This window comes from Amblyomma mixtum, chromosome 8, assembly GCF_055824585.1.
Source record: "Amblyomma mixtum isolate Tamu chromosome 8, ASM5582458v1, whole genome shotgun sequence".
In the NCBI taxonomy this organism is placed as follows: domain Eukaryota; kingdom Metazoa; phylum Arthropoda; class Arachnida; order Ixodida; family Ixodidae; genus Amblyomma; species Amblyomma mixtum.
In genome coordinates this window covers 19,955,903-19,971,829 of record NC_143019.1, presented here as the reverse complement: position 1 = coordinate 19,971,829, position 15,927 = coordinate 19,955,903, and the positions used below count along the sequence as shown (strand labels likewise).

The following is a 15,927-nucleotide window of genomic DNA, read 5'->3' as shown; positions in this document are numbered from 1 at the left end:
CTCGGCTATGCCAGGATATACGTAGCGAAAGCATGCGACACAGCTGGCGAAGCGAGCGGAGGCGGGCGCAACGATGAGGCAAGCGGTGTGACGTCATGCCAGAAGGCGCGGCGAGCGCCACCTGCGGCGGTTGCTAGGCAACGGCTCAAGGTCGGTCGCTCTCTCCTCGGAGCACTGCCACAGCGAAATCGCAAGTTCGTGGGCAGTGTAGCTTTCGCTACGAAAACCGCTTGCACCAACGCTCCCGCCAACCGACCGCACGAATCATTTTTTTTTTCCTCTACTGTGTGCTGCATTCGAAAATCGCTTGAAATTGGCCCACAAAGAGCGGCTGAACACATTCTGGACATGCGCATTTCTCAGGAGCGGCTCACACTGCCCGCGTGCGCTGTGAAGGGGAGCTCGGAAGAACTGCTGTGGCGGTTCTGACAGTGGTTATGCTCACCGTGGCCTCCGTAGGCTGTTAACCTTCCGCTTTGTTCGGCATCTGCGACAATCTTGCACACGTTTTAAATCTTTTATCCACCACCACTGCATTCTGGTCATGTCTTTAGAAGAGATAGCTTTTGATAGGGACGTCCTACGACGACCCACGCATGGCTCCATTACACGCGCGGGCGAGAGAGAGCACGGGAAGCTGCGAGGGTAAGTCAAGACTGTCTAGCCCATAGCCTCCGAGATTACCTACCAGCGCTCGCAGTGGGTAATTTTGGAGGCTATGTCTTGCTTTGGCTCAGTGTCCGTAGTGACAAGAGATGGCGCTAGAACTGATCACGTGCAGTGACCTAGTTCGCTTCCCACCACACGCATAAATCACAGACATGGGGGAGTTTGGCACATAATTCACAAAGCAAAAACGTTCGCCATTTGTTGCTACCTAGCTTCATGTTGACGGGCAAAAATTAGCGAAAAATACGATGCCGTGAAAGTTCAAGTCGCTGCTGCTGTACTCACTCGACGGCCAGTTTAAACTGGGCCTGGTACGTGTTCCATGCATTTTTGTAGTCGTAGAGGCCGAGTGCTAATATTGTTCTTTTATTCTTGTCGTTGCCTTGCATGTTTTTTAGTTTCTGCGAGGAAAACAGGTTTGGAAGAGTTAGGTAGCAAGAGAGTACGCACTTTACGCAATGAAATATTCAATTCACAGTGATGTGTAAGGGAATGCGTTAGCATATCTGTCCTGATTTCATGAGCTCGCTGACTAAAGGCGCCCCCTTTGCGCAATGGCACAAATTAGAGCTTGCGCCACATTATTTAAATCAAACGGAGTTCTCGTGACAATAACATGTATATACTCGAACAAAATTCAGTTTTGAATGAAAAATCCCTCCACTGTGATGAGAACATGTATATACTCGAACAAAACAATGTTCAAATTCAGTTTTGAATGAACAATCCCTCCACTTTCAGTAATTGCATCCAGGCTCTTGCTGTTCCGGTAAATACTGCTTACAGGTTACCAGAAAAAATAGTAAAGCTAAGCTTACTGGCTTAGCATATTAATCAGCTAAAGCTGGTTGGAATTAGCGACATTTCGGGCAGCTAAGGTCGGTCCGGTGCATGCATGCATCGAGGACGGTAGCACTGCTTCAAGCATATTTACAGGAACCCAGCAAACCAAAAACCTCTCAGAGACGTCTAGCTAGACGTCTCTGAAAGGTTCAGTAGAGTGAACTGCAAGGTTTTGGAGCAGACATCAGCGTTATAAAGGAGTCTCACTCTTTACGATCAGAATAAAATAGCTGCATTGCTCTTGGCAGCTTACTCTACTTCGTCTTGATATCATGTTCTCCCGACTCCACATGGAAGTGGATGAAATTGTGCCCTCGCTCGATCAGTGGCGAAGTTTTTAGGGCTGACATTTTCAGCCTGTAGTTTACATTTAGTCTTTGCGACTTGACGAACCATACAATGATTTTAACATATGAGTCAATCCAACAGTCACTGAAACCAAAAAAACCATAGGGGTCTATTTTGAAGTTCATCAATGACAGATGAGTAATAAATACTTTAATACGTTCTTATCCCAATAGGCGGTTGCCTATAAAGTGTAAGGAAAGGAACCGAAAGCCGGAGGTGGGATCCGAGCCTACGACCTTCGCATTCGCGTACGATGTTCTACTAACTACCGGCATTTGCAGTTATGTTCGAGGGATGCGCCGGTGACGAGTCTCAAGTTGGGCTACACTCAACACAAATGCAGTAAACGCTGGACAGCCGCCATCTTAGCTCAGTTGCAGAGTACCACAGGCCACATGCGGAGGTCGTGGGTTGGAATCTAATCGGAGGCAGATCGTTTTTCTACCGCCAGACTAATTTATTTACTTTTATGGGACTAATTCCCTCTTTCAACGCAGTTTCCTGAGCGTGTTTTGAGCGCTAATTTTTCGCAGTCATTTTTTATTCACTCATGTCCTCACACGTTCTTTTCGCGACCAGTCTCAATATGTCCCCCATAGCGACACCCATTGTGGGGGCTTCCTCCGAGAGCACTATGCACCCAAAAGTTTTCCAGGTTTCATGTTTTCATTTCAACAGTCATTATTTAAGGATTACTCAAGAGATAACGTGTCTTTTTCGAATTGATACTCGAAGTAAAATGTCTTTTTTTACCGCAGAGTTTTGTGTCCGATCAAGTTTGTACTTCTCAATGTGTGCAAGTTTCCCCACGTACTGCCAAGTAATCTAAATCTAATTTTACGCCGATGAATAGACATCCGTACCCTCTAAGAACTTCAGTTGTGTTGCTGACAATGATCGCCGTTTAGTTCGGAAGCATTCAGGGTACACGATGTGGAAGACGTCGTCCGAAAGAAGCATTCAATCTCCTCAGGTTTACCAGGAGTGCCTCACACTCGTCACAAAAACGCGGGAACGCTAAAAGGAAACGGTTCACGCCAACCACAACACCACAAGTCAAGCACGTGGGTGAGGTGGCGTGTTAATCTTTGCGACCTTGTCCCATATGATAGCAACGTGAAGAGAAGCCAGTGACTAAAGCTTCCCTTGCAAGCAGTCTCCTACGATTTCCGCTATGAACCTGCTTTTCAAACTCGGTTCCAAAGACACTCAAAGGCTCCTTTCCGTGCGTCAAGCAGCGAAAGCCCCCACAATGACTAACTGGTCATAATTGAATAATGACTGACTTGTCATGATTAGTTAATGACTAGTTAGTCGTGACTAATTAGTTGATGGCTAACCAGTCATGACTGGTTAATGGCTAGTTAGTAATGACTAATCAGTTAATGAAAAAACTAGTTATGACTGGTTAATGACTAACTAGTAATGACTGACCAGTCATGACTAAATAGTTGTGATCGGCTAATGACTAGTTATGACTAATTAGTTGACAAACGAGTCATAATTGGTTAGTGACTAACTAGTCATGACTTGTTAATGACTAACTCGTCATGCCAAACCAGTCAAACTAACCAGTCATGACTTGTGACTAGTAATGACTACTTACTTTCACTTCAGATGTAACGGACGGACAGAGTCATGGTCGGAGTATAAGCGCTTAAAGGCTTTCGCCTTAAAAAATATTCTCCTTGAATGAAACATACGGGCTGGTTTGATAAACTGATGCGACAAAAGTTTTCTTACCCTAAACAGAAAAATGCTGCATATCCCTACTCAAACGTTCTATGTGAGTCGCTCGTATCGAATTACTGGAATACGGAGCGCATATGATATAAGAAACCATATGGGAGTTCATATGTTTTCTGTATGGAGTCTAAGCTTTTCATGAGATGGAATAAAAAACGTCATTCATCAGCCCATTCATAAAATTTCCATACTCTCTAAATAGTGTGCATGACGTCACATAGGGTTCGTAAACTTCGATAAGCGCTTTACATACAGTATAAATCGACTCGATATGCCCCATATATACTCTATATATTCCATATAGAAACACGGAATTGTGAGATTCGTCACAGAAAATTTCAGTAGGTATGTGTCTATTTTACAAAAGCTTTCGAGCTCGTCGGATTGTCATCGAAAGGTACTGAGTTTATCTCTCGTGAAGTTGGCTCGGTGGCTGTACTGCAGTTTTTTTTCTGCGTGGTGTCTCCCCAAGAGAAATTTTGGGACAGTCTTCTACCCCCCGTGACAAAGCGTTTTGATTGCCAGGTTTGTCTGGCGCGAAACAAGTCGTTGGGCGCATCATGAAACGGGAGTTGCAGAGCAATTACAAGAAATTACTTCTCATGAGATAGCGCAAGCTGTCTAACCACGACAGCTGTCAGTCCAGACACACAAAAATGGAGGGGAGATTCAAGCTCCACATTAAGGGTACGAAGCGATAGAGTTAATGGGATCCTTTCGAGGCCTGAGGTCCTCTTTGCGTATCACTTCGCAGACACGGATAATGTTTTATCTTTCATCATCACATAACGCTTATCTTACCGTTAAGAGTGCAATATGTGATAGCATTGTAGATTCCTCACGAGCAGGCACTCCATAGCTGTCGCCTTGGTTCTGCTACATGCCCATATATATGGAGCTGGTTATCCTCTGCAGTCTTTGATGGCGGGCAGTCCTCATACCACTTCTGGCGCAGTGGGGCACATGTTAAGCGATGCACCCCTGGCCTGGCAGATGGCTCTTTGAAACACAGCCAGCGGTGGGGCTTGTGAAACCCAGGTTGCCTTTCGCCAGCAACCTCTTGCGTCCAGTCATTAACTGATGCCTGCCATTATAGGGCGGTTGTCATGACGTCACATGTTCACGTGACCTAGGCGGCAAGGGGGTGACTGCTTCTCGAGCAATTTTTCGCTCACGACACTGGCGATGACGAGGACTGCGAATTCTCCTTGGAACGGGACCCTTAAACCGATCGCGTTAGAAAAGCCACAGACGATGATGCGATTGATGAGAGTACACGTTGGCATTAGCTTTCTCCTTTTATGGAGGAGGGTGGCGTGATTCAGTCCGTCAATCACTCTGATACGCCGCATTCCCTCGACATTCTGCCCAACCCTCAGGGGACGCAGTTTTCTCTCGTAACCCGCCCGCCTCCCGCCAACTCATCCGCTTTCTCCATCTCCAGATTCAGTACGAGTTTTATGCGCGGAAAACGACGAGACGGTAAGCATCAGTCCGCCGACACTTGAAGCTAGGTTTTTGTCATCCGAGTGTGTATGAATGAACCATTAAGTTTATCAGTGAACTGTCTGCTTATAAGTCGGCTGGTCTACAAGATGCGACGAGAGATGGCGTCTTCGTCCACCGCTTTCAATTCGGTCTCCAAATGAGCCTTTCTTTCCCTCTTCCAACCTCGAACAATGCAAAATAACAGCGTCGTGAATGAGGGCACAGTGTTGCGTACTCACTTCTAGGATGTTTTTAGCTTTAGTTAAAAGGCCGGCCAGCTTCGAGGTCTGGGTGATGACTCTGAGCAGGCCGAAGTGCATCATGTTGTTTCCAGCCAGGGCGGTCACCTCCCTGGCCACATTCTGGTTGCCCAGGGTGACTACGTCGACGTAGCTGAAAGGAAAGATGGCACAGATTATGCGCACCGCGCGGGATAGACGGTAAGAAATGCGAAATATTCCTGAAGGAAGCGTCAAAAGGCAGCAGGAACGGCCCTAGTCAGGCACTGTGACAGTTTTAGAAGCAGCATACTGGGCGCATTCGTAACTTTGATGAGAAGATGTGACACTAAGAGCTCGACGTGGATTTCGAGAGACGCCGTAGTGTAGGACACCGGATTCCTCCTCCTCATCATCATCATCATCAGCCTGACTACACCCACTGCAGGGCAAAGGCCTCTCCCATGTCTCTCCAATTAACCCTGTCCTTTGTCAGCTGCCGCCACCGTATCCCCGCAAACTTCTTAATCTCATCCGCCCACCTAACTTTCTGCCGTCCCCTGCTACGTTTGCTTTCTCTTAGAATCCACTCCGTTACCCTTAAGGACCAGCGGTTATCCTGCCTTCGCATTACATGCCCTGCCCAAACCCATTTCTTCCTCTTGATTTCAACTAAGATGTCATTAACCCGCGTTTGTTCCCTCACCCACTCCGCCCTCTTCCGATCTCTTAACGTTACACCTATCATTTTCCTATCCATAGCTCGCTGCGTTGTTCTTAACTTAAGCTGAACCCTCTTTGTTAGCCTCCACGTTTCTGCCGCATAGGTGAGTACCGGTAGGACACCGGATTAAAGGTGCACTAAGCAGGAATCTGAACTCGTATTTTTACTCGTGGGAACTCGAGCTACACGTGTCAAGCATTCTTAGAAACTTCGAATTATTGTCCTGTGCGGCCGATTTCCTTATATTAATCCGGATTAAATGTCCCGGCTCCCGCCCTTTTTTTAACTCACCGATGACGCTAGCAGTAGTCAAACAACCTTTCAACAAGTCCCATGGCAGCTTGCTGCTCTGCCATCGGCTGAGTGATAAGTAGCGATCGGCGAAAGGAAACAGTCAACGCGTATCTTTTATTTCCGTGGGCCTAATTTGCAATTATGTTGTCTCTGACTGGATCCATTTATTCACAGAAACCTAGAAAGCAAAATAAAAGTGAAAGCGAAGCCGCCACGCGACTGCCTGAAAGGCATTCCACGCGTTAGTTGACTACTCCTACCTTCAGCTGCGAGTTCCAAAAACAGATGGGAGCTTGGACATTTAATTCGGTTTAAATTTGGGAAATCGGCCGCACAGGACAATACTTCAGTTTCTAAGAATGCTGGGGACGTGTAGATCGAGTTCCTGCGGAAAAAAGAAGTGTTCAGATTCCTGTTCACTGCACGTTTAAGTTCGGCCACACTAGGGCTGGAAGCATGCAGTGCTCTCGCGCCGCCGCAAACTGGTGCTTTTGTAATTGGCCTTCATCGAAATGTGTCAGCCGCCGCATCAGGGATCTGATCCCGCTACTTTGAGCTACTAGCGATGATCTCGTCGCCTTGGGTGTTCTATGGACGTTGCAATGAAGGCTTCGCAGCTAGATAGGTACCTTTGCGGATTTTCGAAAACTTTCAGGTTGATCCCGCTCTCTTATAGCGCGTTAAGTTAAAGGAGTTGCGTATATCGTTCATTTGGTAAACAGAAGAACGTAGTGAAGCAATTAATACCGCAGAAGTTACCGTGGCTGCTTGATCATATTATAGTAAGAGCATTCTTGAGCAGGTGATGGTCTCGGATGGCCGCTATCGTTGCGGAAAGGCGCTTCCCACTTTGTTGATGTGAGGGGCAGAAATGGCAGAGAGCGTTAGTTCTGCAAGAGGGGTCAATGACCTGCGAGATGGGTCACTGAGGGGTTACTGGCTGAGTGAGCTACATCGCTATCGTTGCGGAAAGGCGCTTCCACTCTGTTGATGTGAGGGGCAGAAATGACAGCGTTAGTACTGCAAGAAGGGTCACTGACCTGAGAGAGGGGTAACTGATGGGTTACTGGCTGAGTGAGCTACACAGCACAAGAATGGATCATTACCTTCAATATTTTCGTAAAATTATCGTACATTTCCAATGTTAAGTTTTTTGTCCGAAATTTCTGGACACAAGTCGGCCTGCATGTGCACCGAACGCTCCGCAGAAAGAGCCGAGCTCACCGGACGTCGAAAGAGACGCCGCCCTTCGTCTTCGACCGCTTCTTGATCTCGGTCTGGAACACCTTCCAGCTGTAGTCGTTCCGGACGCCGTGCAGCTTGTTGCCTGCCACCACGACGTCGACGTAGAAGACGAGGTGGCAGAGGCCGTCCGGCGGCAACATGAAAGGCATCACGGCCCGGTCTCCAACTGTGCAGATCAGCTCCGTGACGGAGACTGTGAGGGTGCAGGAGAATGGAAAGACTTGAGTCAGCAAATGCTTTGCGTTGTCACAGAAGAAGCGCAAGGAGAACAGCTCCTGTACTGAGGGCGAGTGGTGTAATAGCGGGGGCTTTCCGAAGTGGCGGGCCTCGCGTACCAGCTGCCAGTTAGGGGGTGCGGTGATGTCATATATTCCTGCAGACCCTGCTCCTCCCATCAGCTTAACCCGGCGAGAATGGTCAAGAATGCTCCGGTAACCTGCAAACCGCGCTCCTGGAATCAGCCCTCTTCTCCCGCCATCGATGGGAAGTGTTGATGCACTCTACCGTCGATGCACTCCCGATCCCCAAAGGGAGCTTGTGAGCGGTTAAGGAAGTCCAGCTGAAAACAGGTTGCTACTAAAGCCGTCACTTTGGACACACCCTCGCGCCTCTGACAACCTCTGTTAAGGAGAGGAATGCGTTCAACACCACGGCAACATTTTTTGATGTGGACAATGCCACAGCATGGGAGCGGCAAGTGTGAGCCTTGCACACCTCCGGGCTCGAACCTGCCCGCGAAAAGGGCCTGTACTCGTCAGGCAGGATAGCTCCCATAGGCGCCCATGAACGACTCCTGACCGATGCCTACCTGAGGCTCGACCAGCAGTTGTGCTTTAGATCGCACGCATATTCGAACGAGACCAATCCCGCACTTGCGCGAAAATTTAGAGGTTCATTGTCTTTGCGCCAGAAACTCCTCAGCGAGCAAGATGGTGATCTCTGGTTTGGTTTGGATTATGAGTGTAACGTCCCAAAGCGATTCAGGCTATTATAGACGCCGTAGTGATCTCTCGAAGTGTACAAATAATGGAAGCGAAGTACAACACGTGTTGGAACACATCGAGTTCGCTGACGACACTTTCGGGTGTCAATTGCTAGTGCTGACGTCACATCTAATTTGGTGACTTCGCGTAACCTGGTAACCTCATAGGCCAGTGAATGAGGTCACATTATCAGGTGTCCTATGCTTTCCCGCATTTGTCGAAAAACCCGGCACTGCATTTCTCTGTGGATGTCTACATAATTAACAGGCGAGACAAATGTAGGGAAATGACGGGATCGTTACAAAATGCATAGAAAGCAAGCCAGCAGTAACTAGAACCAATGAAAGCGCAAGGGAATGCTATGGTACATTCTAATAAATTATTTTCAAATCTTTCAAAGATCTTTTGAAAGAAATGATAACACGACTGTTATCCACTGACTGACACAACAAAAATAAAAACATTCCTTTATGCTTTCCTTGCTTTCAATGGCTTGTCTTCTATCAAATTTAACAAATAAGCTAATTTGTAGCCACTGGTATAAAGCAACAGCTACTAATACACCAAGGCTCACAACCACGTGACAAAGAAAACACACATCGGGTGCTTCACGACGCCTGAGCAATGCTCGTATTTACTAGCCTTCTCTTATGAAAGGCTTCCTCAACGAACTTATTGCTTTTTTTTTTTTTTACAGAGACGTACTGGCGCCTTTTAAAGCTAGGCGCTTAGGATCAGTTCGGAGGCAGTGCTTCGAGCGCAAGCATCTCATTATACGCTGTCTGTATTTGCAGGTAAAGAAAGAACCCACCTCGGAGGTTGTTCCTAGCTTGCTACTCCTATGCACTGCTGTCGCACCGAGTGGCTGTTCACTCTATGATTGCCTATAATATAATATCTATGTCAAATATCCACTGAAGCGAGCGAAACACCTGGTAAGGAAGGCGGAAAAGACACTAAAGATGCAAAAGAAAGTCGATCCAAAAGACCTGAAAGATCTTAGTTAACAAATCGAAATTTAAAACGTGGCATGCGAACAGAATTGAAGGGAATTAGGAAAGAGTATGAAATTTTGTTCAGAGACATGTGACGAGTGTCAAAGGCCTCGGCAAAGAGATCGCGGCGCTGAGGAGTGAAATCAAAGAAATGACGAGTTTGAACACTGCTTTGAAAAGCGAAAGTGAGAAACAGACACAAAAAGCGCAGGAACTTGAGCAATACCAGAGATCAAATAATCTCGAAATCAAAGGGATTCCGGAAAAATGTGATGCAATGAAGACTGTTGAAAACAATTGGTGCTGCTCTCGGAGAAGGCATCAGTGAAACCGACATCGAGCCGTGTCACTGGGTTCTAACCCGTAAGGATGGAGCGCAGAACATTGTCGTCCGGCTCGCGCAGAGAACGAAGAGAAATAACGTGCTCAAAAAGGCAGAGACGAAGTGGTTAACTTGGGTTTGAGAAAGAAGACTCCGTTTATATTAATGAGCACCTGACCCAGATCAACAAGGTCCTGCTTGGAGCGGCACGGAAGAAAGCGGAGGAGGCAAAGTCGAAGTTTGTGTGGACGTGTAACGGCAAAATACTAGTTCGTAAAAATGAAAGCTCAACAGTCATACGCACTTCATCGCTCTCTGATCTGTTGAAAATCACTGGTTACATAATTCCTCATAACAATTCTGACTTTTTTTTCCTCTCCTAATTGTGGCCACTTAAAAAAGCGATAATGATGTTTATGACTTTGACCCACTGCAACGCATTAACAGCAATGCACATTAACACTAGAAGCATGAAGAACAAACTAGATGAATTAAATAGCTTATTAGAAATAACCGAAGGCAAACTGGACATTATGTTCTTAACAGAAACATCGCTAACTAAAGATGACGATATACCGAGCTTTCGTGGACACCGTTCACAATACTTGGGAAGGCATCAGAAAAGGGGCGGAGGAGTCGCAATTTTTCTGAAGCCGTCTCTTGTATTCCCTATTGTTTGGGAGTTTTCTAAAATTAATGATGATATAGAATGTCTGACTTTTCGCGTGTCTGTTATATGTAAGCCACCGAGTGGTGGCAAAAGAAACTTCAGTCTCTTCCTTAAGCTTTTATTGAGCTTCGATGTTCGAGAAATGAACCATTTATAATAACTGGGGATATAAACATAAATACGAACGCGACTGATACATAGCCCTCAGAAGTAACAACAAATCTGTTACTGTGCCTTGGTTGCAAAAATCATATCGACCGAGCAACTAGGTTGTCACCCACTGGTGCTACTTTGCTCGATATTTCTGTCTCAAACATAGACGACACGAACATAGTGACTGGTGCTGTTGCATTTGCTCTAAGTGACCACATCCTCCCTGTCTTTTGTGTTGCAAACTCAGAGTCCTTAGCAATGAAAAAAAAACCATGAAGAGCGTTTCCATCGCAAGATCAACATTCATACGCTTGAACCATTTTGGTGTCTAATTTTGGCATTGGATTGGCAAAACAAGTGCAATCAAGGCATATCACATTTTTCTAAAGCCTATACTCACTTGCTAAGATTCAGCGATTCCATTCACGGCGGTTCGTGATAAACGCAAGAAGACAAGAAAACCATGGATAGATTTAGAGCCATAGAAACGGATTAAAAATAAAAATGCTACGTATCAATCCTTCGTACGAAGACGTGACCAAGATATATTTAAGGCATACAGTAAACTCAGAAACAAGCTTCAATCACATGTCAGGAAAGCTAGACAGATATTACAAAAACCTCTTCTCTGACATGCGCAAACAACCGAAAAAAGTATGGAACTCAGTGAATACGATAACAGGCAGGAATAAACGAAATCAAGTAAGAGCAACGTTGACAAGAGGGCACCAAACAGAAGGCACAGATTTGGAAAGTGCTATGAGTAAGCACTTCATAACAGCGGGGGAATACCCAACATCGGTACAGGCAGATAGCAACCCTATAACGACGATCGCAGCACGCATCTCCAGTTCAATCTTTTTGCAGCAGACAAACCCGACGGAAGTACAAAACATAATCCATAGACTGAAAAACAATGTAGCCCCTGGAATGGACGGCATTCCACCCGAAGCAGATAAGCATGTGTCCAGTGAAATCAGTCATATACTAGCTTTTATCATTAATTTAAAAAGTCCTCGGGAGACTTTCCAGACGCGTTAAATGCGGGAAAAGTGACACCTGTCTTCAAAGGTGGTGATGGTGAAAACCTTTCAAACTATAGGCCAATCTCAGGGGTGACAGTTTTTTCTAAAATATTTGAGGATGTAATGCATGAAAACATTTTTTATCAGGCATGAAGTAATTTCCCCGCATCAGTACCGATTTTAGAAAGAGAAGTCAACCGAGGATGCATTATTAGATATTAAGGATAACATAACTGAAAATATTGAAAGAAAAATGTTTACACTTGGATTATTCCTCGATTTAAGAAAAGCTTTCGACTTTATCGATTATGTGTTTTCAAAATTAGAAATGTGCAGAATGCGGGGGGGGGGGGGGGAGGGGGGGGGATTGCGGTAAAACTTATGAGGAGTTGTCACTGCAGAAGACAGCAGTTAATCTTTTAAACATCTCAACGGATCCATTAGGATTAAATCGGGACGTACCCCAAGGTTCAAAACTGGGCCCATTACTATACTTGGTCTATGTCAATGACATCCCGAACATTCCACGTACAGAAAAATTGGCTATGTATGCGGATGACATGTATGTTTTCTTTGCTTCACACGACATCATTCTGCTACAGCAAAATATAAACAGCTGTATGAATCAACTATCCGAATGGTTACGCGCCAACAGATTGCAGTTAAATGCAACAAAACCCCTCACATTGTATTTAAGCCAAAGAGTAAGAAATTACCAAGAAAGATTGAGATCAAAATACGGAAGTCTAGGGATTAAGTGTCTAAAAGAACAATATTTTTGGGAGCGCGGTTTCACGAAGATTTATCATGGCATGTTCATGTACAACATTTGTGTACTGAGCTCTCAAAAAAACATTGACATACCTTATAGGCTAGCAGACATAATATTGCTCTGGCTGAAGGAACAAATATGAAATGCTCTTGTCTGTTTTAAACTTTGTGGCATTTTGATATGCGGAACTGCTAATAAAACTAACTGCAATAGATTCATTATACTACAAAAAGGGTTCTTCGCATACTATCGAACTACCACAGCCCTGTTACAGATCTGAGAACTCCTTCACTCTTTCGAGAGTATGCTATGCTTCGTGAGGGTAAAATTTATTTCATGAAGCTACTTCAATTCATGCATGAAAAAAAAACACCTGCCAGGCTCTACCAATGTAACTAGTCCAAATATTGTTTCAGACCGAATATAACACATACTCTTAAGGTACGAGCCAACTATGGGAAACAAACTTTTATGTTGCCGTCTATTGAAATAGCAAAAAAAAATAGGACATCTGCTAAATTTCAACTGTGCGCAACATTCGTTTAAAAATAACGTGATAGAACTGCTGTTAAACGACAACCTATATTATACCCACTGCATCACTTCTTTTGCTTGTCTTTTTTTTTTCCTTTTTACGTGCGAGTGGTGCCTTACAATGTATGCTTCTTTATTAATTTATGCTCTATGCATTGTGATTTATTAAGCTTCAGCTAGGATCTTATGTTCGTTGCAGGTATTAAACGGTTCATAATATGTGTGTCATTTTTGCTTTTTTCTTGTGATGCGCTCTATGGAGTTATACGTCCTATGTGCATGTTTAACAAACTGGTGATTTCTTGTACAACGTTCTATATGTATGTGTTTCACTTTGCTGTCTTTCGCTTTCAGTTATGACATTGTAACGCTTTCATAACATCGGCTATTCTAGTAAGTAGGTCCTGGTAGACTGTGCACATGTGTCGGATTTTGAGTTCACTGTTTGTCAGACATTTTCTTTGTACTTACTGAGTATTACCACCTGCGTATTCTCGATGCGTTTCTTTTATTCAACATCTCTGTAATACGTGGCAGACGGACCACTGCTGTCAAGACTGTACAGAGGGGGGCTGGGGCCTTTGTAAGGCCGCAGAGAGCCTGTAGCCTAAGCCTCCCCTCAAAAACCGAGAAAGTGAATTGAATTGAATACACCGGCGCGCTGCCTCACTGGTGGTACAGGACGGATACGTATCGGCCTGTTTGGCATTTACAACTCTTTACCGCTACAAGTCACTCAACTGCAAGCAAGGGAGGCAGGCACACGTTAGGGAGACAGCCGAGGAACAAAGGAGATCGTATTGTAGGCGCTTTGAAGACACAAGCAGGAGCTTACATGGGAGCTTTGTCGTCGTGGTCGTCGTGGTCTTCTTCGTCGTGGTCTTCTTCGTCGTGGGCGGGGGTGGTGGGGGTGGCGGGGGTGGCGGGGGTGGCGGGGGAGGAGGTGGCGGAGGTGGCGGAGGTGGAGGAGGTCCAGGTGCTGGAGGTTCAGGTGCTGGAGGTTCAGGTGCTGGAGGTTCAGGTGCTGGAGGTTCAGGTTCTGGAGGTGCAGGTGCTGGAGGTTCAGGTTCTGGAGCGCCGGGATCCGGAGGAGCTGGAGTGTCAGCACCTGAGACACCCTCCGCATCTGTTGTTGCAGCATCACCCGGTGTCTGAGTAGTTTTCCCACTGTCTTTGGGTGGTTTCGGGGCTGAAAGGCAAAAAAAAGAGGTGTCCTTCCATTAAACATGAGCTGAACATAAAATACAGCCAACGCCGAGCAGCACCGCTGACTCGGACCGCAGAAATACTACAGCTGCTGGCCAAAAAAGTGAGTTTGCAGCTCAGGTACAACTCAGCGAGGGACTTTCAGAGAGAACACGCTCTTGACGGAAAGCAATCGGATACACAGTCCACGTCTTAAACTGACTAAATTTCGCTTGCAAAAGTTGCCTTCAAGTGTGAGAGCAACAGCGAATTCAGCTACACAGGAAGCACCTTCCACTAAAGCTCCTATGCGAGTTCCATATTAGCCGTTAGTTAATTGGAGGTTTGTAGCCTTACAAGCGCAGTCAACTGCACAAGCGTTGTCTGGGGCTTCACAAAAACCTGAGGGAGGTGTCAACCTCTAAGACACCAGAAAAAAGTGTGCAGAAGCAAACCCCACCTTTAAGAGTGGTCATCTGTTTTTTGCAGCGTGTGCAGCAATGAATGCCGAGCTGAGTGACACAACTTCGTTGCCGCTTCGAAAACCTGCCTGCTAATCGTAAACTGTTGCCCCCTTCAGTGAGTGTTTTGACACTAGCTATATTAATACACTGCTTGATAAAGTACTCTTTTGTAGCGAAAGCTACATTGGCCGCGAACTTGTGATTTCGCTGTGGCGGTGCTCGAAGGAGGTAGACACGGGACGAAGGAAGCACAACACAGCACAAGGCTTCTTCCTTCGTTCCGTGTCTAGCGCTGTTTTACTGATATATAATGTACCAACATGCCCAAGCCTCCGCCTTAACAGAGACCGACCTTGAGCCGTTGCCTAGCAACCGCCGCAGCTGGCGGACGCCGCGCGCTCGTCGCGCCATCTGGCATGACGTCACTCCGCGCGCCTCGTCGTTGGGCTCGCTTTCGCTGCGTATATCCTGGCATAGCCGAGCTAAGCCACTGCCAATTTTTATACGAGAAATGACGGGAAATGTCCGTCGGGCGTAACTCCGCCATGTCAGGCTGCCTACATTCGCGTTTTTTGGCCATTCTGTGTTCGCCCAAAGACCAGCTCGGTGACCCTGCCAACAGCCACAGCAACGCGCTGAAATGTGCTGAAACGCATGCTCGACTGCTCCCGAGAATGTCGGAATTGGGAAAATAACGCAGGGTATGCTCTCTTATACGCACAATTTATGCGAACAATTTCGGTGTTACCTCATAAAAATTTTCGGTGTTTACAAGGAAGGCTGTTTGGTTACACCTTAATACCACTGAACCAAAGTTCGTGGGTTTGATTCCGGTTAATGCCGCATATTGTTACATTCGAAACGCAGTGACTGCGGAGTGCCAAGATATCTGCGAATATTAAAGAACCGTTAAACAGCGAAATTGTTTAAAAAAACCCTCTAATTACGGTGTTTGTTGAAGCCCACTACTTATTTTTGCATGCATAAGGATTGATTAGATGGACATATCTCCAATTTATTTGGAATACGCGAAGTAGATAATGGTGTCCAAACCACGCCGTGCTACAAGGGACACTTTTGGAGGAATTGAACAAAGACTAGAAAAACGAGCTTCCAAATTCCGTTCCTAAAAAAGTGACACTCACGGAAAGCCGGGGTGAATTTTCTAACGATTCATTTCATTCTACACTTCCCAGGTCCTCTGTTATCGGCCTCTGTTTCCCGTCACGTCTGCCGCATATGAATATGT

General features: G+C 45.9%; 1 protein-coding gene across 1 annotated transcript in view; it reads right to left on the bottom strand.

Moving 5' to 3' along the window:
• The window catches only part of LOC149331576 (uncharacterized), a 39,155-nt gene that overhangs the window by 14,758 nt on the left and 8,470 nt on the right, over window positions 1-15,927 (bottom strand). The window contains exons 3-6 of the mRNA XM_089557375.1: window positions 13,865-14,218; window positions 7,555-7,768; window positions 5,334-5,487; window positions 955-1,070 (exon numbers count right to left, since the gene is read on the bottom strand). Of these exons, the coding sequence (XP_089413501.1) occupies window positions 955-1,070; window positions 5,334-5,487; window positions 7,555-7,768; window positions 13,865-14,218 (838 nt within the window). The remainder of the gene's footprint in view (window positions 1-954; window positions 1,071-5,333; window positions 5,488-7,554; window positions 7,769-13,864; window positions 14,219-15,927) is intronic.